At 40.2% G+C, this 21,645-nt stretch overlaps 2 protein-coding genes and 1 pseudogene across 2 annotated transcripts; 1 reads left to right on the plus strand and 2 right to left on the minus strand.

Annotated features, from left to right (window-relative positions):
- Positions 1-2,163: 2,163 nt before the first annotated feature.
- On the minus strand, positions 2,164-4,637 carry LOC139402767 (zinc finger protein 180-like). The gene is made up of 2 exons (XM_071146690.1): positions 3,993-4,637; positions 2,164-3,103 (listed from the first exon to the last, which is right to left on the minus strand). Exons 1-2 carry the CDS (start codon positions 4,423-4,425, stop codon positions 2,313-2,315), a joined length of 1,224 nt encoding a protein of 407 aa, XP_071002791.1. The 5' UTR covers positions 4,426-4,637; the 3' UTR covers positions 2,164-2,312.
- A 3,397-nt stretch (positions 4,638-8,034) lies between these two features.
- Positions 8,035-10,053, minus strand: LOC139402770 (gastrula zinc finger protein XlCGF7.1-like). The gene is made up of 2 exons (XM_071146693.1): positions 9,561-10,053; positions 8,035-8,758 (listed from the first exon to the last, which is right to left on the minus strand). Exons 1-2 carry the CDS (start codon positions 9,826-9,828, stop codon positions 8,235-8,237), a joined length of 792 nt encoding a protein of 263 aa, XP_071002794.1. The 5' UTR covers positions 9,829-10,053; the 3' UTR covers positions 8,035-8,234.
- A 4,669-nt stretch (positions 10,054-14,722) lies between these two features.
- On the plus strand, positions 14,723-16,762 carry LOC139402782 (zinc finger protein 214-like; annotated as a pseudogene).
- The last annotated feature ends 4,883 nt before the right edge of the window (positions 16,763-21,645 follow it).

Here is a 21,645-nt window from a genome sequence, read left to right on the forward strand (position 1 = left end):
TACATGTATATAGTGTATTATTGGGGCAGCAGGGTAGCCTAGTGGTTAGAATGTTATGTAAGGATCAGACTGTATAGGCTATATTACATGTATATAGTGTATTATTGGGGCAGCAGGGTAGTGGTTAGAATGTTATGTAAGGATCAGACTGTATAGGCTATATTACATGTATATAGTGTATTATTGGGGCAGCAGGGTAGTGGTTAGAATGTTATGTAAGGGTCAGACTGTATAGGCTATATTACATGTATTTAGTGTAGTATTGGGGCAGCAGGGTAGCCTAGTGGTTAGAATGTTATGTAAGGATCAGACTGTATAGGCTATATTACATGTATTTAGTGTAGTATTGGGGCAGCAGCCTAGTGGTTAGAATGTTAAATCAGGGTCAGACTGTATAAAAGCCAAGTACTAAGAATGAAGAGTCAGTTCTTCCATGGAATTGTTCAGCTTTGTTACTGTTTGTAATAAAGTCTAGTTGAATTCACAGGTTCTGGTGAAATAGTTGATTCAATATTTTCAACAACAGTCAATGTGTCTAAACTGCAAGAACATTGAAATTAAGTTGTTTTCAAGTCGTTATTAACAACAACCTGAAAATAAATATTTACAACCTTCAACTAAAACCAAACGTATATTGGACGTTGGGTATCGTCTTCTTTTCAACGTCTTTTCAATGACATTTAGCTTGGTGGTACAGCCCAATGTCAAAACACAGCTTTAATGTGTCCAAATTAATAACCAATATGCAGAAACCATTTGTGATACTGAAAACCTAAACATAAAATGTACCATCTGCACAAACATCTGCAACAATAATCATATTACTGAAACAAGCACCTTTTAAAATGCACCAGCACCAGAAACACTGTTGTTTTGACAAGTAGCAATAAATCACTGCTATCAATTATGGGGAAAATCAGGTTGTAGGTGCTGTTGAAACTAACACGACTAAAAAACACATGGAAATGGGAGATATATTTTACCTCCCTGGTTAGAGGACAAATCAGGTTGTTGGTGCTGTTGAAACTAACACAACTAAAAACACATGGAAATGGGAGATATATTTTACCTCGCTGGTTAGAGGACAACCTGCAGAAGACAGTCAGCTACATTTTGGAGAGATGCATTTACATTTAGAGGTCGTTAAACAAAGGAACGCAAAACTTATTTTTCATCCCTCATCGATATCATGTTGAAATCATTTGTGTGAGAGTGGGGAGATGAGGTTGTCCTGTTAAAACTAACAGCTCAAAAACCACATGGAATCTGGGAATAATGTGTACATCACTGGTTAGAGGACAACTTGTAGAAAACATCTAGCTACATTTTGATTCAAGTGGGTCACCAATGCTGTAAGTGTAACACAGCTCTTTTTGTGTGAGTCACTTTCTGTTATATCATATAAATAGCACTCTTTCAATTCAGAGCCTGTATATTCCCCCTGAGGCTAATATCCATATCATGCAGAAATCAATTGAACAGGGGGCAAACATTTAGAGTTCTACATTGTGACATCATTAAAATACTCCTTCTACAATGTTTAAACATTCTACATTGTGACATCATTAAAATACTCCTACCACAATGTTAAAACATTCTACATTGTGACATCATTAAAATACTCCTTCTACAATGTTTAAACATTCTACATTGTGACATCATTAAAATACTCCTTCTATAATGTTAAAACATTCTACATTGTGACATCATTAAAATACTCCATCTACAATGTTAAAACATTCTACATTGTGACATCATTAAAATACCCCTACTACAATGTAAAAACATTCTACATTGTGACATTATTAAAATACTCCTACTACAATGTTAAAACATTATACATTGTGACATCATTAAAATACTCCTTCTACAATGTTTAAACATTCTACATTGTGACATCATTAAAATACTCCTACTACAATGTTAAAACATTCTACATTGTGACATCATTAAAATACTCCTACTACAATGTGAAAACATTCTACATTGTGACATTATTAAAATACTCCTTCTACAATGTTAAAACATTCTACACTGTGACATCATTAAAATACTCCTTCTACAATGTTTAAACATTCTACACTGTGACATTAAAATACTCCTACTACAATGTTTAAACATTATACATTGTGACATCATTAAAATACTCCTTCTACAATGTTTAAACATTCTACACTGTGACATCATTAAAATACTCCTACTACAATGTTTAAACATTCTACATTGTGACATCATTAAAATACTCCTACTACAATGTTTAAACATTCTACATTGTGACATTAATTCATTGATATCATGAAACAACTCCATCATTAATGTATTTTCTGATGTTTGATCAGAGATCTTTTATCAGAGTATCTCTTGTCACATTGACCACAGCTATGAGGTTTCTCTCCTGTGTGTGTTCTCTGGTGTACAATCAGATGGCTAGATGTAGTATAATTCTTCCCACATTGTTCACAGCTATGAGGTTTCTCTCCTGGGTGTGTTCTCTGGTGTACAATCAGATGACTAGATGTAGTAAAATTCTTCCCACATTGTTCACAGCTATAAGGCTTCTCTCCTGTGTGTGTTCTCTGGTGTATAATCAGATGGCTGGATGTTGTAAAATTCTTCCCACATTGTTCACAACTATAAGGTTTCTCTCCTGTGTGTGTTCTCTGGTGTGATACCAGGTTGCTTGACTGAGTAAAATTCTTCCCACATTGATAACAGCTGTAAGGTTTCTCTCCTGTGTGTGTTCTCTGGTGAGACAACAGGCTGCTTGACTGAGTAAAACTCTTCCCACATTGATCACAGCTATAAGATTTGTCTCCTGTGTGTGTTCTCTGGTGTACAATCCGATGGCTAGATGTAGTAAAACTCTTTCCACATTGATCACAGCTGTAAGGTTTCTCTCCAGTGTGAATTCTCATGTGTACTTTTAGTGAATTTGATCTTAAGTAACTCTTCCCACAGTTAGAGCAGCAGTGCGATTTCTTCCCTGTTGGTCTCCACTGGTGTTTCTTGAGGTGTTCTGATCGGGAGGGACTCTTCCCTGCCTCGTCAGCTTCATGATGTTGTTGAGGCTCCCCAGAGGATCCACGATAGTCACATCTCTCTCCTGTGTGAACAACAAGTCAGACAGATGGTTAAAGGCCCACAACAGCAGAAATCCACTGTAAAAGGTGATGCCAACAGCGTAGCCATGATGTTGTACAACAATTGACGTCTGTAATGAATGTTAAAATTATTTGACAATTGTCTTGAGACAGTCAAGTGAGCAACAATAGTCATATTTTGTCATGTTTTCACATTAGTCGTAACATCGATGATTGTCTGCTAGAAATAAGTTATTATAGTTGCTGAACCCCTAAGCAGTGTGCCAGACAACCTTTGGTCACCAATATAGGCCCCTTTCTGTGTTTGCTAAAATAGGCGCACGAGGGAAATGAATTGAATGTGAGAGTGGTTACATTTATCCAGCCCCCAGAGTGGTTACATTTATCCAGCCCCCATCCCTCAGCTGTTTACCAAACCAAGTCTCAGGGCAGGCATTTTGTTGCTGTTAAAATGCTAGGTTGTCCCTTTAAAAAAGCCAAATCAATCGATCAACCAATCTGCAGTTCAAACAATAACAGGGATGTCATTCCACCACTGTTTTGGTAATAAGATGATGGATGGGTCTGGAGAAATGTAACTACTCTCAAATTCATAGACAGACCTACGGATGCAAGGACTGACCATCCATGAAATCAACATGATAGTTTTAACCATGTTGAGGCTAAACAGTGTTGATTTACATTGTTTCTAAACATTGGCGTAAAAAAATCTTATTTGGGGTTCTGATGGGGTACAACAGTTGAACTAAGCTCATGAGGTATGTGTTATATTCTTCAAGAATCAATGGCTATATATAATATAAATGTAGCAATTACATATTTCCCCTTTAACACCACACATCAGTTCAACAACTGCAGAGTTTGTGCCTCTGTTTTTAAGACAGTACTTACTAGTGTTAATCACGGCCCGGTTTCTCAAAACCATCTTACGGCTAAATTCACCGTCAGAACCATAGGATACCTTAAGATGCGTTGGGGAAACCGGGCCCAGATATCCAGTTTCCTCCTCTTCGTCCTCCTCTTCCTTTTTCGATGTGACAGTCATCTCCCCCTCCCCCTCTTTCACTCCAAAAACTGCATCCCTCTCTCTCTCCGCCTCCTCTTCTTTTACTGTAACATCCTCCTCCTCTTTCACTCTGAACGAGTCTTCCTTTTCTTTCACTGAAACGTCTTTCTCTTCTTCTTTCACGGTAACAGCCTCACCCTCTACTTGTTTTTGTATTGAAACATCCTTCTCTTCCTCCTCCTCTTTCAGGAGAGCTTCTTTCTCCGTCCAGAAGACCTCTTCTTCTTTAGCAGGAGGAGAGTAACTTAATGAACTCATGGTCGGAGATGTTCGCTAGCTAGCATTAGCAACTAGCCTAGTTCTAAGCTAATTTAGCAAACCAGCTAGCTGATAAACAACGTAAATATATAATTAAATGGGCCAACACGTACATACGACAGAAGTGTGTTTAATACACAGCGACTAATATACACCAAAACAGTGTAAAGAGAGTGAATGTTGTAGCTATGTTTGCTAGAAAGCTACCGAGGTGTCTAACTGTTGTTGTTGAAGGAGCGTCCCGTCCACTAGATTATACGTCACACTGGCAGCGTCGCCTGAACCTAAAAGACGCACATCGCCATCTGCTGACTGGAGTGGCAACGCAGTTGAGGAACCAAAAGTTTATTTTTCATTTATTTCATTAAAGTTGATTATCATATTAAGTCGTTCAAAGAGAAGCATGTGTTGATTGATTCGTGTTTAATGAGTGATAATTTAAAACAAACTTTAGACCCACTACATATTTACATTGAACCATAGTTCTGACAGGGATCATTTTGACCCACTACATATTTACATTGAACCATAGTTCTGACAGGGATCATTTTGACCCACTACATATTTACATTGAACCATAGTTCTGACAGGGATCATTTTGACCCACTACATATTTACATTGAACCATAGTTCTGACATGGATCATTTAGACCCACTACATATTTACATTGAACCATAGTTCTGACATGGATCATTTAGACCCATTACATATTTACATTGATCCATAGTTCTGACAGGGATCATTTTGACCCCAGAGGCATATCTTTTATCACAGCCATAATGTGGTTTAGTCAATTCATCCAATTTTTCATGACTTTGTCAATCAACTTGTTCTTGATACATCTAAATCCTGTTTTAGTGTTTCTGTATCAATAAGGACTTTTAACAAATTAAAATCCTTTGGAGTCATTTTGACTCCATCCAAAATCAGCTTTGATAAATAGGACGTTTATTTCAAATCAAAATCACATTTTATTGGTCACATACACGTGTTTAGCAAATGTTTTGCAGGTGTAGCAAAATGCTTGTGTTTCTAGCTCCGGCAGTGCAGTAATACCTAACAAGTAATATCTAATAATTTCACAAATCTAAGTATTTGAATGTAGGTTTCTCTGTAGACATGATCCATCCCACCAGAGGGTGGAGGGGCACCTGTATCAGTGGTTTTGACCAGATAGACACCTGCAGACACACAGTATAGTGCCTCCCATGTTCTCTCCTAAGATTGGACTTTCTATACCACGTATCACCTGACTGTGTACAAAACTGCCAATGATAGAAACCTCTTCCAGTGGTATACAGTGTATTCATTAAGTATTCAGACCCCTTCACTTATTCCACATTTAGTTACGTTACAGCCTCATTATAAAATGTAATATATTTTTCCCCCTCATCAACCTACACACAATACCCCATAATAACAAACCAAAAACAGGCTTGAAATTTTTGCAAATGTCTTTACTTAAGTATTCAGACCCTTTACTATGAGACTCAAAATTGAGCTCAGATGCATCCTGATTCCATTGATCATCCTTGAGATGATTCTACAACTTGATTGGAGTCCACCTGTGGTAAATTCAATAAATTAGACATGGTTTGGAAAGGCACACACCTGTCTATATAAGGTCCCACAGTTTACAGTGCATGTCAGAGCAAAAACCAAGCCATGAGGTCGAAGGAATTGTCAGTAGAGTTCTGAGACAGGAATGTGTCGAAGCACAGATCTGTGGAAAGGTACCAAAAATGTCTGTAGCATTGACGGTCCCCATGAACACAATGACCGCCATCATTCTTAAATGGAAGAAGTTTGGAACCACCAATAAATACTCTTTCTAGAGCTGGCCACCCGGCCAAACTGAGAAATCGGGGGAGAAGGGCCTTGGTCAGGGAGGTGAACAAGAACCCGATGTTCACTCTGACAGAGCTCCAGATTTCCTCTGTGGAGACGGGAGAACCTTCCAGAAGGACAACAATCTCTGCAGCACTCCACCAATCAGGCCTTAAAGTAGCGATGATTAAATTGTCAACATTTATTTCAATGGACAATTCTGTGAACTGTTCTGTGAAATGTGTTGGCTAGAGATGATTTGCAGGAGCTTGCAGGGATTTGTAGGCATGTTGTCTACTTAGATGCTAATTAGCATTTTCGAATCTGAGAGTAGAGAGAGACATCCCCATTAGTTCCTGCCAAGGCAGCAGCTACTCTCCCTGGGGTTTATTATGGATCCCCATTAGTTCCTGCCAAGGCAGCATATACTCTTCCTGGGGTTTATTATAGATCCCCATTAGTTCCTGCCAAGGCAGCAGCTACTCTTCCTGGGGTTTAATCTGGATCCCCATTAGTTCCTGCCATGGCAGCATCTACTCTTCCTGGGGTTTATTATGGATCCCCATTAGTTCCTGCCAAGGCAGCAGCTACTCTTCCTGGGGTTTATTATAGATCCCCATTAGTTCCTGCCAAGGCAGCAGCTACTCTTCCTGGGGTTTATTATGGATCCCCATTAGTTCCTGCCAAGGCAGCAGCTACTCTTCCTGGGGTTTATTATGGATCCCCATTAGTTCCTGCCAAGGCAGCAGCTACTCTTCCTGGGGGTTTATTATGGATCCCCATTAGTTCCTGCCAAGGCAGCAGCTACTCTTTCTGGGGGTTTAATATGGATCCCCATCAGTTCCTGCCAAGGCAGCAGCTACTCTTCCTGGGGTTTATTATAGATCCCCATTAGTTCCTGCCAAGGCAGCAGCTACTCTTCCTGGGGTTTATTATAGATCCCCATTAGTTCCTGCCAAGGCAGCAGCTACTCTTCCTGGGGTTTATTATGGATCCCCATTAGTTCCTGCCAAGGCAGCAGCTACTCTTCCTGGGGTTTATTATGGATCCCCATTAGTTCCTGCCAAGGCAGCAGCTACTCTTCCTGGGGGTTTATTATGGATCCCCATTAGTTCCTGCCAAGGCAGCAGCTACTCTTCCTGGGGTTTATTATGGATCCCCATTAGTTCCTGCCAAGGCAGCAGCTACTCTTTCTGGGGGTTTAATATGGATCCCCATCAGTTCCTGCCAAGGCAGCAGCTACTCTTCCTGGGGTTTATTATGGATCCCCATTAGTTCCTGTCAAGGCAGCAGCTACTCTTCCTGGGGTTTATTATAGATCCCCATTAGTTCCTGCCAAGGCAGCAGCTACTCTTTCTGGGGGTTTAATATGGATCCCCATCAGTTCCTGCCAAGGCAGCAGCTACTCTTCCTGGGGGTTTATTATGGATCCCCATTAGTTCCTGTCAAGGCAGCAGCTACTCTTCCTGGGGTTTATTATGGATCCCCATTAGTTCCTGCCAAGGCAGCAGCTACTCTTCCTGGGGTCCAGCTAAAATAAAGGCAGTTATACCATTTTAAAATCATGACAATAAATTGACAACACACTGTGTCCTCAGTCACCTTGTCCCAGAGAGGTTTACATGGTTATCAAAACATCACACCAGGGTGAGTCTAAACAAAACACAGCCCTGTGGGGAAAATGAATGGAACCATCTCCCTGTTTGACCTCTAGTTGTTATGAATATTATGACTCTACAGAGACACACAGTGGACGTGTCAAAATATGTTCCATTGATAAATCACACTTTATTTAACCTCAATGTCATCTTGTGTTTACATAGCTTTGTAGATTTTAGCTGTATATAGGATGTATTCTGGATGTTTTCAGTGTGTTTTTAACCCTTTCAGACAATGGATTAATCACAATTAAAAATAGTGCACTAACATTACACAAAGTGAACTCAAGTCTGACAGCCCAAACAAACACACACATTCTCAGTCAAAAACACAAGTCAGAACACAGCCTCTCGATTCTCTCATGTGTTTTCAGGTTATCTGACTGGGAAAATGTCTTTCCACAGTGAGAGCAGTGGTATGTCTTCTCCTCCTGTGTATTTGTATGTATTCCTTCATGCTCTTTCAGGTACCTTAACCGGGTAAATCTCTCTCCACACTGGGAGCAGCGGTACATCTTCTTACCTGTGTGTGTCCTCTCATGCTTGTTCAGGTTTCCTACCTGGCCAAAACTCTTTCCACAATGGGAACATTGGAAAAGCTTTTCCCCTGTGTGTCCCCTCTCATGCGTTTGCAGGCTCCCTAACTGGGTAAACGTCATTCCACATTGGGAACAGTGGTATGGCTTCTCTCCAGTGTGTATTCTCTTATGTGTTCTCAGGCTCCCTAACTGAGTAAAGCGCTTTCCACACTGGGAGCAGTGATGTCGTCCTGCTGGTTTGGACGTCTCGGGGTCTGGTTTCCCTGAAGGACTCTTCCCGCTGTCAGAAGGAGAGTCTGGTCTCTCTCCTGTCAAAGACAAACAGATGATTTAATTAAACAGAGACCTGAATGAAACCTCCACATGATAAAACTTCCTATGACGTTTAATCTAGACTAGATCCCTCAATCATCTGAAGTCAGTTTTTACAAGTGTTATTAAAGCCACTACAAAATGCAGGTCTCTGTGTGGTTCTTAGTCAGAGAGGCCTATAGAATGGTCTAGAATGTCATTGTATGCTGTAGCGTTTACACCAGTCCAGCCTACACTTGACACTCTAGCAATGATAAAGTACTTTATGATAACACGAAAATTAAATAAACGATTTGGTATCATTTGTATTATGGAAGATTGAATAAGTGTGCTTCAAACGGTTTGCTTGTAATGATTTGTAGCCATCGTCTCGACAACCTGTGCATGAGAGTCCATTCAACTCAGTTTCCCTACCTGAAAAAAACAGACATTCCGTAAAGTGTATTCGCGCACGCAAATTCAGGAAGAAACCGAAGAGCAGATGGCCTGACCGCGTTTTGCGACTGTCGGCTCACTTGACCGCAGTCAACGGTGGGCTGGAAATCGCCTCCAGTTTAATACAGTGGAATTGCAGTATTGAATGAAGGCAAGTCCATTCCGTGAGACATTTAAGTTGTGATTTTGGGTGCAAATCCATTAAAGTTTTGTTGTTGGCCAGCTTCTTGATGGTATTCACATCTTACAGTGTAGCTTTATCAATTCCTACATTAAAAAACGGCATTTAAGCTCAGAACCAGAGTAGAATGCCGTTTTAAAACCTCGTATCAGTTCAACAACTATTTTCAAGACAGGACTTACTGGTGTTACTCAGATCTTCTGTCTCCTCCTCTTCTTCCCTCTCCTCCTCCTTCAATATGACAGTTATCTCTCCTTCATTCACTCCAAAAAAAGTATAATGGTTTTCTTCCTCTTCTTTCTGTGTAACAGCCTCACCCTCTACTTCTTCGTTTACTGTGACATCCTCCTCTTCAGTCTCCTCTTTCACGACAACGTTCAGCCAAATGCCTTCTTTCTCCTTCCAGCAGACCTCTTTTTTAGCAGGAGGGCAGCAGCTTGCTGAGCTCATGGTCGGGGATGTTAGCCAGCTAACCTAGCTAGTTAGCGACTAGCCTAGTGATAGGCTCATTTATCAAGCCAGCTACCGTTACCTGACTAAACGGAAATATGACATGAAATGGGGAAACTAGTTAAAAGACAGAATTATGTTCCAAATACAGAAGTAAATATAGACCGAAGCAGTCTGAACAGCTTGAACGTTTCCGCTAGGAAGCTACCGAGGTGGCTGACTAGATGTTGTTGAAGAAGCGTCCCGTCCACTACATTATACGTCACTCTGATAGCATCGCCTGAAAAACGCATATCGCCATCTGTTGACTGGAGTGGTTAACGCAGATAAATGTTGATTTTATTTCCAGACAAAAAGTGCATTTTTACATTTCTTTCATTGAATAATAATAGAATAGTCAGACAACTGCAGATTTGTAATAAGTATGAATTTAAAACCTACTTCCACATTCTACCAACCCAACAGATGTTTCTACTACAGGGAATATTAACCAATGAGGTGGGTCTTTCCACATTCTACCAACCCAACAGATGTTTCTACTACCGGGAATATTAACCAATGAGGTGGGTCTTTCCACATTCTACCAACCCAACAGATGTTTCTACAGGGAATATTAACCAATGAGGTGGGTCTTTCCACATTCTACCAACCCTACAGATGTTTATACTATGAACACTTTCAGGTTAATTGAAGTTAAATTCCAAAAAGCCTAAACAGGTTTGGTCATTATCAGGTATTGGAGCGTTGAAAGATGATGCACAACAACGGTTTCTTCCACGAAACCACGACAACAATAACCACCGCGGTCAAAATAACTGTAAAGTTATTCTCCATCGAAACGACTACCGCTACAATCGACCTGTTCGCAACACATGGGTATTGGATCTAAACTCATTGATCTGTCAGTAAGCTATGTTTACATGGGTATTGGATCTGACCTCATTGATCTGTCAGTAAACTATGTTTACATGGTTATTGGGATCTGACCTCATTGATCTATCAGTAAGCTATGTTTACATGGGTATTGGATCTAACCTCATTGATCTATCAGTAAGCTATGTTTACATGGGTATTGGATCTAACCTCATTGATCTATCAGTAAGCTATGTTTACATGGGTATTGGATCTAACCTCATTGATCTGTCAGTAAGCTATGTTTGCATGGTTATTGGGATCTGACCTCATTGATCTATCAGTAAGCTATGTTTACATGGGTATTGGATCTAACCTCATTGATCTGTCAGTAAGCTATGTTTACATGGGTATTGGATCTAACCTCATTGATCTGCCAGTAAGCTATGTTTACATGGGTATTGGATCTAACCTCATTGATCTATCAGTAAGCTGTGTTTACATGGGTATTGGGATCTCAGCTATAATCTAATCCAGCAAAGGAGTCCCACCAGCTAGTAGTGTAACAAACCTTGCAGGAAAGTACTAGGTGGCTCTGGTGGAAGATCAGACCTCACCACCATTTGACTGATGTTGGGGGCGTGTCTGAAAACTCCCCGTGGGGTTCTTTAAAAGTCTTCCCCGGTTGTGGATCAGTGATCAAGACGTGTTTTAATGATGTGGTCAAACTGTTTACCAAGTGGGGAGTACTGAAGGAAGCATTGAACATGTTGGTCTGGAGGGAGGGGAGGTTTGGGGAGTACTGAAGGAGGCATTGAACGTGTCGGTCTGGAGGGAGGGGAGGTTTGGGGAGGACTGATGGAAGCATTGAACGTGTCGGTCTGGAGGGAGGGGAGGTTTGGGGAATACTGAAGGAAGCATTGAACCTGTTGGTCTGGAGGGAGGGGAGGTTTGGGGAGTACTGAAGGAAGCATTGAACGTGTCGGTCTGGAGGGAGGGGAGGTTTGGGGAGTACTGAAGGAAGCATTGAACGTGTTGGTCTGGAGGGAGGGGAGGTTTGGGGAATACTGAAGGAAGCATTGAACATGTTGGTCTGGAGGGAGGGGAGGTATAACACTCATCCAGACAGTCCTCTGAGTAACCCCCCTGTCTGAAACACTCATCCAGACAGTCCTCTGAGTAATCCCACTGTCTGAAACACTCATCCAGACAGTCCTCTGAGTAACCCCACTGTCTATAACACTCATCCAGACAGTCCTCTGAGTAACCCCCTGTCTGAAACACTCATCCAGACAGTCCTCTGAGTAACCCCCTGTCTGAAACACTCATCCAGACAGTCCTCTGAGTAACCCCAGTCTGAAACACTCATCCAGACAGTCCTCTGGGTAACCCCACTGTCTGAAACGCTCATCCAGACAGTCCTCTGAGTAACCCACTGTCTGAAACACTCATCCAGACAGTCAGCTTGTTCGTCATAGTCACTCTGTGTACCACAAAACCTGCGTATGCAACAGTATTGGCTGATGGAGGCTATTTTCTAGGGTTGTAGGTTGGAAGCTATCAGGGAATTCCTGTCCATCAGCCTCCTGTGTAGGTCTGTGATAAAGCCACCAATCTCCTTCTTAATCAAAATGTACAGATAACTTGATTCATGCGCATCAAAGGTGAGGGTGAATTTCAGAAAAAGAAGACGCTCTGGATTGATCACTGGAGTCAGATGTGAAGGAGGAGGTTGATCATCAGGAGTCAGATGTGAAGGAGGAGGTTGATCATCAGGAGTCAGATGTGAAGGAGGAGGTTGATCATCAGGAGTCAGATGTGAAGGAGGTTGATCATCAGGAGTCAGATGTGAAGGAGGTTGATCATCAGGAGTCAGATGTGAAGGAGGTTGATCATCAGGAGTCAGATGTGAAGGAGGAGGTTGGTCATCAGGAGTCAGATGTGAAGGAGGAGGTTGATCATAAGGAGTCAGATGTGAAGGCGGAGGTTGATCATCAGGAGTCAGATGTGAAGGAGGAGGTTGATCATCAGGAGTCAGATGTGAAGGAGGAGGTTGATCATCAGGAGTCAGATGTGAAGGAGGAGGTTGATCATCAGGAGTCAGATGTTAAGGAGGAGGTTGATCATCAGGAGTCAGATGTGAAGGAGGAGGTTGTTCATCAGGAGTCAGATGTGAAGGAGGAGGTTGATCATCAGGAGTCAGATGTGAAGGAGGAGGTTGATCATCAGGAGTCAGATGTGAAGGAGGAGGTTGATCATCAGGAGTCAGATGTGAAGGAGGAGGTTGATCATCAGGAGTCAGATGTGAAGGAGGAGGTTGATCATCAGGAGTCAGATGTGAAGGAGGAGGTTGATCATCAGGAGTCAGATGTGAAGGAGGAGGTTGATCATCAGGAGTCAGATGTGAAGGAGGAGGTTGATCATCAGGAGTCAGATGTGAAGGAGGAGGTTGATCATCAGGAGTCAGATGTGAAGGAGGAGGTTGATCATCAGGAGTCAGATGTGAAGGAGGAGGTTGATCATCAGGAGTCAGATGTGAAGGAGGAGGTTGATCATCAGGAGTCAGATGTGAAGGAGGAGGTTGATCATCAGGAGTCAGATGTGAAGGAGGAGGTTGATCATCAGGAGTCAGATGTGAAGGAGGAGGTTGATCATCAGGAGTCAGATGTGAAGGTAGGAGGTTGATCATCAGGAGTCAGATGTGAAGGAGGAGGTTGATCATCAGGAGTCAGATGTGAAGGAGGAGGTTGATCATCAGGAGTCAGATGTGAAGGAGGAGGTTGATCATCAGGAGTCAGATGTGAAGGAGGAGGTTGATCATCAGGAGTCAGATGTGAAGGAGGAGGTTGATCATCAGGAGTCAGATGTGAAGGAGGAGGTTGATCATCAGGAGTCAGATGTGAAGGAGGAGGTTGATCATCAGGAGTCAGATGTGATGGAGGAGGTTGATCATCAGGAGTCAGATGTGAAGGAGGAGGTTGATCATCAGGAGTCAGATGTGAAGGAGGAGGTTGATCATCAGGAGTCAGATGTGAAGGAGGAGGTTGATCATCAGGAGTCAGATGTGAAGGGAGGAGGTTGATCATCAGGAGTCAGATGTGAAGGAGGAGGTTGGTCATCAGGAGTCAGATGTGAAGGAGGAGGTTGATCATCAGGAGTCAGATGTGAAGGAGGAGGTTGATCATCAGGAGTCAGATGTGAAGGAGGAGGTTGGTCATCAGGAGTCAGATGTGAAGGAGGAGGTTGATCATCAGGAGTCAGATGTGAAGGAGGAGGTTGATCATCAGGAGTCAGATGTGAAGGAGGAGGTTGATGGCCACATCAGTGAATTGTACTTTTTGGAGAAAAGTCCTCTGGTCTGATGAAACAAATATAGAACTGTTTGGCCATAATGACCATCGTTATGTTTGGAAGAAAAAGGGAGAGGCTTGCAAACCAAAGCTCACCATCCCAACTGTGAAGCATGGAGGTGGCAGCATCATGTTTGTGGGGGTGTTTTGCTGCAGGGGAGACTAGTGCACTTCACAAATTAGATGGCATCATGAGGTGGGGAAATTATGTGGATATATTGAAGCAACATGTAAAGACATGAGTTAAAGCTTGGTCGCAAATGGGTCTTCCAAATGGACAATGACCCCAAGCATGCTTCCAAAGTTGTGGCAAAATGGCTTAAGGACAACAAAGTTAAGGTAAGAAATTTTAACATTCATTACAGACGTCAATTGTTGTACAGCATCATGGCTACGCTGTTGGCATCACCTTTTACAGTGGATTTCTGCTGTTGTGGGCCTTTAACCATCTGTCTGACTTGTTGTTTACACAGGAGAGAGATGTGACTATCGTGGATCCTCTGGGGAGCCTCAACATCATGATGCCAACGAGGCAGAGAAGAGTCTCTCCAGTTTATATCACCTCAAGAAACACCCACAGGGAATAAATCTCACTGCTTCTCTGACTGTGGGGAAGGTTGCAAATCTTCATCAGAACTTAAAGAAGATCAGAATTACTTAAAGAAGATCAGAATCACTAAAAGTGAATTCATACTGGAGAGAAACCTTATAGCTGTGATCAATGTGGGAAGAGTTTTACTCAGTCAAGCTGCCTGAAAACTCACCAGAGAATACACACTGGAGAGAAACCTTATATACCTGTGATCAATGTGGGAAGAGTTTTACTCAGTCAAGCTGCCTGAAAACTCACCAGAGAATACACACTGGAGAGAAATCTTATATACCTGTGATCAATGTGGGAAGAGTTTTACTCAGTCAAGCTGCCTGAAAACTCACCAGAGAATACACACTGGAGAGAAACCTTATATACCTGTGATCAATGTGGGAAGAGTTTTACTCAGTCAAGCTGCCTGAAAACTCACCAGAGAATACACACTGGAGAGAAACCTTATAGCTGTGATCAATGTGGGAAAGGTTTTACTCACTCAAGCTGCCTGATGGTACATCTGAGAGCACACAAGGGAGAGAAACCTTACCACTGCTCTGACTGCGGAAAGAGTTTTGTTAGTTCAACAGATTTAAAATCACACCAGAAAATACACACAGTAGAGAAACCTTATAACTGTACTCAATGTGGGAAGAGGTTTAATCACTCAAGCTGGCTGATAGTACATCTGAGAGCACACACAGGAGTGAAACCTTATAGCTGTGATCAATGTGGGAAGAGTTTTGTTACATCTAGCCATCTGACTATACAGCAGAGAACACACACAGGAGAGAAATCTTACAGCTGTAGTCAATGTGGGAAGAGTTTTATTCAGTCAAGTAGCCTGATATCACACCAGAAACACACACAGGAGAGAAATTTCATAGCTGGGATCAATGTCAGAAGAGATACTCTGATAAAAGATCTCTGATCAAACATCAGAAAATACATACATGAAGTAGTTGTTTCATAATATCAATGAATTAATGTCACAATGTAGAATGTTTAAACATTGTAGTAGGAGTATTTTAATGATGTCACAATGTAGAATGTTTTAACATTGTAGTAGGAGTATTTTAATGATGTCACAATGTAGAATGTTTTAACATTGTAGTAGCAGTATTTTAATGATGTCACAATGTAGAATGTTTTAACATTGTAGTAGCAGTATTTTAATGATGTCACAATGTAGAATGTTTTAACATTGTAGTGGGAGTATTTTAATGATGTCACAATGTAGAATGTTTAAACATTGTAGAAGGGGTATTTTAATGATGTCACAATGTAGAATGTTTTAACATTGTAGTGGGAGTATTTTAATGATGTCACAATGTAGAATGTTTTAACATTGTAGTGGGAGTATTTTAATGATGTCACAATGTAGAATGTTTAAACATTGTAGAAGGAGTATTTTAATGATGTCACAATGTAGAATGTTTAAACATTGTAGTAGGAGTATTTTAATGATGTCACAATGTAGAATGTTTTAACATTGTAGTAGGAGTATTTTAATGATGTCACAGTGTAGAATGTTTTAACATTGTTGTTGGAGTACAAAGCATTTTAATTTGTTAAAAGTCCATATTGATACAGAAACACTAAACCAGGATTTAGATGTATTAAGAACAAGTTGATTGACAAAGTCATGAAAAATGGAATAAACCACATTTTGGCTGTGATAAAAGATATGCCTCTGGGGTCAAAATGATCCATGTCAGAACTATGGTTCAATGTAAATATGTAGTGGGTCAAAATGATCCATGTCAGAACTATGGTTCAATGTAAATATGTAGTGGGTCAAAATGATCCATGTCAGAACTATGGTTCAATGTAAATATGTAGTGGGTCAAAATGATCCATGTCAGAACTATGGTTCAATGTAAATATGTAGTGGGTCTAAATGATCCATGTCAGAACTATGGTTCAATGTAAATATGTAGTGGGTCTAAATGATCCATGTCAGAACTATGGTTCAATGTAAATATGTAGTGGGTCTAAAGTTTGTTGTAAATTATCACTCATTAAACACGAATAAATCAACACATGCTTCTCTTTGAATAACTTAATACAATATTACACTTTTATGAAATAAATGAAAATAAACTTTTGGTTCCTCAACTGTGTTGCCCCTCCAGTCAGCAGATGACGATGTGTCTTTTTATTTTAATTTATATATATTTTTTTACAAACACTTTCCTCTCGGTGGAAGTTGGTTTTGTGAACGGAGAATTTGTCTTATATATTTATTACAACAAGATCTCTCAAGTAAGCCCACGCCTTCCAATCTGAGTTCTGGATCAACTTTGTGATCATTACCAAAGATAAGATGGGTTTTCATTAGTGTAGTTAGACCCCTGGGAACGGCTTTGAGTTCTGGATAAACTTTGTGATCATTACCAAAGATAAGATGGTTTTCATTAGTGTAGTTAGACCCCTGGGAACGGCTCTGAGTTCTGGATAAACTTTGTGATCATTAATAAAGATAAGATGGGTTTTCATTAGTGTAGTTAGACCCCTGGGAACGGCTCTGAGTTCTGGATAAACTTTGTGATCATTACCAAAGATAAGATGAGTTTTCATTAGTGTAGTTAGACCCCTGGGAACGGCTCTGAGTTCTGGATAAACTTTGTGATCATTACCAAAGATAAGATGAGTTTTCATTAGTGTAGTTAGACCCCTGGGAACGGCTCTGAGTTCTGGATAAACTTTGTGATCATTACCAAAGATAAGATGAGTTTTCATTAGTGTAGTTAGACCCCTGGGAACGGCTCTGACTTCTGGATAAACTTTGTGATCATTACCAAAGATAAGATGAGTTTTCATTAGTGTAGTTAGACCCCTGGGAACGGCTCTGAGTTCTGGATAAACTTTGTGATCATTAATAAAGATAAGATGGGTTTTCATTAGTGTAGTTAGACCCCTGGGAACGGCTCTGAGTTCTGGATAAACTTTGTGATCATTACCAAAGATAAGATGAGTTTTCATTAGTGTAGTTAGACCCCTGGGAACGGCTCTGAGTTCTGGATAAACTTTGTGATCATTACCAAAGATAAGATGAGTTTTCATTAGTGTAGTTAGACCCCTGGGAACGGCTCTGAGTTCTGGATAAACTTTGTGATCATTACCAAAGATAAGATGAGTTTTCATTAGTGTAGTTAGACCCCTGGGAACGGCTCTGAGTTCTGGATAAACTTTGTGATCATTACCAAAGATAAGATGAGTTTTCATTAGTGTAGTTAGACCCCTGGGAACGGCTCTGACCACAGAAATAAACTCTCTGAAAGGTATTGGAAACCCTTTCAATGTTATAAATTGTTCATATGTGAGAATATTACCTCTGTTGTCAAAAACATCAAGAACAACGTCATTATTCCTCTCATGCCAGCTGGGGTAGAACAATGACTTATTCCGTACAGTTATGTCTGAATTATTCCACAAAAGAGCTTTATGTGGGGATAAAATGTGCAGGAAACCTATTTTCCAGGCCAGTAAAGCTTGTTGTTGAAACCTAACTAACTTTGAGAGTTTACTTAGTGTAGAATTGCTTCAGTTATCTGGTGTTGAAAAGTCCCACACCACACCTTACCATCCCATGGGTAACGGCCAAGCAGAACGTCTGAATCGCACACTGGGTGGGCGAGACTACTGGGTTTCCACCCTTCTTCTTGATGTTCAGACACACCTCTAGGCTGCCGGTAGATGTTATGTTTGAAAGTGTGCTGTTGGATGGGGACACAGTAGATGTGGATAAGTAGTTCCAGTCTCTGGGTGAATGAAATACCATATTGAATCAGTATTGATTCAACCAGTTGATCTTGAAAGTGTTATTTATGTCACAAAGTCCAACACTTCCAGACCTCCTTCAGCTCTTTTATTAGAGGACTGACTCTTTTAGTTGGTGAGATTTATTTATCAGATGAAGTCAAGAAAGGTCTTGTTGATCTCTTTACAAGTAGCAGGATTTACACATAAAGATAATGAGGGGTACAGAAAACCAGACAGTCCCTCTGCCTTGGACAGATGTACTCTCCCAAGTATAGAAACATCTCTTTGTAGACAATTATTACATATCTTTTTGGCATTCTTAATTTTAGGAGAGAAATTCATGTGTTGTCTGACTAAGTGGTTTTTGACAGATGTATTCCTAAATATTTAACACAGTCCTTTACAGGAATATTTTATATTTCTTTATCATCAGAGTCAAATAAACATAAGATTTCTGTACTATATAAACACTGCTAATCCAACAATAGTGCTAGGTGTCTGTACTATATAAACACTGCTAATCCAACAATAGTGCTAGATGTCTGTACTATATAAACACTGCTAATCCAACAATAGTGCTAGGTGTCTCTACTATATAAACACTGCTAATCCAACAATAGTGCTAGATGTCTGTACTATATAAACACTGCTAATCCAACAATAGTGTAGGTGTCTGTACTATATAAACACTGCTAATCCAACAATAGTGCTAGGTGTCTGTACTATATAAACACTGCTAATCCAACAATAGTGCTAGATGTCTGTACTATATAAACACTGCTAATCCAACAATAGTGCTAGGTGTCTGTACTATATAAACACTGCTAATCCAACAATAGTGCTAGTTACCTGTACTATATAAACACTGCTATAGTAGAACAGTACCACTTGGGTTGGTCTACTATTATCCTACTGAACAGTACAGCTTGGGTTGGTCTACTATTATCCTACTGAACAGTACAGCTTGGGTTGGTCTACTATTATCCTACTGAACAGTACCACTTGGGTTGGTCTACTATTATCCTACTGAACAGTACAGCTTGGGTTGGTCTACTATTATCCTACTGAACAGTACAGCTTGGGTTGGTCTACTATTATCCTACTGAACAGTACCACTTGGGTTGGTCTACTATTATCCTACTGAACAGTACCACTTGGGTTGGCCTGTAACAAGTAATTAAAGAGTAAAAAGTAATTAAAGAGCAGCAGAAAAATAACAATAGCAGGACTATATACAGGTCAGTACCTGGCTCTCCAGAGAAGACAGGCTATGTGCACACAGCCCACAAAATGAGGTGGAAACTGAGATGCACTTCCTAACCTCCTGCCAAATGTATGACCAGTTAATTCATACTGTATGTTGTAGTCTGTCCAAGAGGGGAATCACACAGACTGATCTCAGTTAATTCATACTGTATGTTGTAGTCTGTCCAAGAGCGGAATCACACAGACTGATCTCAGTTAATTCATACTGTATGTTGTAGTCTGTCCAAGAGGGGAATCACACAGACTGATCTCAGTTAATTCATACTGTATGTTGTAGTCTGTCTAATAATTAAATCACACAAGATTGACAGCCTGTAATTTTATTAAAAGCATTCAGTTGATTACATGGCAGTTTAGAGAGCAACATCATAACACTAATCTACATCATAATCAATATCATAACATTTATAATCAATAACATAATGATAAGGTAAACAACAACAAACCCCTTTATAATTTTTTTTTTCAAAATACAAAGAATGAACAGATGATTATAATAATACCTGGACTAATAATGGAAACACTTCTGTAACGATTCTCTTCTTGTGAAGTAGAGGCGGACCAAAACGCAGCGTGGTGGTTGTTCATTGTATTTTAATGAAGACACTATACATGAACAAACTAACGAAAACAAGAAACGTGAGAACTCAAAACAGCCCTATCTGGTGCAAACACAAAGACAGGAACAATCACCCACAAACACACAGTGAAACCCAGGCTACCTAAGTATGATTCTCAATCAGAGACAACTAATGACACCTGCCTCTGATTGAGAACCATACTAGGCCGAAAACATAGAACTGCCCCACAACATAGAAAAACAAACATAGACTGCCCACCCAACTCACGCCCTGACCATACTAAATAAATACAACACAAAGGAAATAGAGGTCAGAACGTGACAACTTCAAGATAAAGAATCTAAGAGACACTAAATAAGATAAAGAATCTAAGAGACACTAAATAAGATAAAGAATCTAAGAGACACTAAATAAGATAAAGAATCTAAGAGACACTAAATAAGATAAAGAATCTAAGAGACACTAAATAAGATAAAGAATCTAAGAGACACTAAATAAGATAAAGAATCTAAGAGACACTAAATAAGATAAAGAATCTAAGAGACAATAAATAAGACAAAGAATCTAAGAGACACTAAATAAGATAAAGAATCTAAGAGACACTAAATAAGATAAAGAATCTAAGAGACACTAAATAAGATAAAGAATCTAAGAGACACTAAATAAGATAAAGAATCTAAGAGACACTAAATAAGATAAAGAATCTAAGAGACACTAAATAAGATAAAGAATCTAAGAGACACTAAATAAGATAAAGAATCTAAGAGACACTAAATAAGATAAAGAATCTAAGAGACACTAAATAAGATAAAGAATCTAAGAGACACTAAATAAGACAAATAAATGAAGATAAGAAGCAATACTGGAACATGAAACAGACGTAACTGAGCTACTCTCTTAAAATAATTAAAAACCGATTGTTACCAAAACCCCATGTTACCCAAAACCCCATGTTCCCCCAAACCCCATGTTCCCCCAAACCCCATGTTCCCCCAAACCCCATGTTCCCCAAAACCCCATGTTACCCAAAACCCCATGTTACCCAAAACCCCATGTTCCCCAAAACCCCATGTTCCCCAAACCCCATGTTACCAAATCCCATGTTACCCAGAACCCCATGTTACCAAAATCCCATGTTACCCAAAAACCCCATGTTACCAAAAACCCCATGTTACCCAAAACCCCACGTTACCCATAACCCCATGTTACCCAAAACCCCATGTTACCCAAACCCCATGTTACCAAATCCCATGTTACCCAGAACCCCATGTTACCAAAACCCCATGTTACCCAAACCCCATGTTACCCAAAACACCATGTTACCCAAAACCCCATGTTACCCAAAACCCCATGGTGGTTGCAATCACTCCTTTTAAATTTCGTCCAAGGTTCTAGAAAGATAAACTAATTCTGAACT

Source organism: Oncorhynchus clarkii, unplaced genomic scaffold, assembly GCF_045791955.1.
Source record: "Oncorhynchus clarkii lewisi isolate Uvic-CL-2024 unplaced genomic scaffold, UVic_Ocla_1.0 unplaced_contig_1599_pilon_pilon, whole genome shotgun sequence".
Taxonomy (NCBI): Eukaryota; Metazoa; Chordata; class Actinopteri; order Salmoniformes; family Salmonidae; genus Oncorhynchus; species Oncorhynchus clarkii.

Bases quoted from the DNA above. Each gene is read 5' to 3' on its own strand.
- LOC139402767 (XM_071146690.1), bottom strand. From the start codon at position 4,425: ATGAGTTCATTAAGTTACTCTCCTCCTGCTAAAGAAGAAGAGGTCTTC. The intron at 3,104-3,992 runs GTAAGTACTGTC...TTGTTCACACAG, and splicing joins CCGGGCCGTGATTAACACTA to GAGAGAGATGTGACTATCGT.
- LOC139402770 (XM_071146693.1), bottom strand. From the start codon at position 9,828: ATGAGCTCAGCAAGCTGCTGCCCTCCTGCTAAAAAAGAGGTCTGCTGG. The intron at 8,759-9,560 runs GTAAGTCCTGTC...TGTCTTTGACAG, and splicing joins AGAAGATCTGAGTAACACCA to GAGAGAGACCAGACTCTCCT.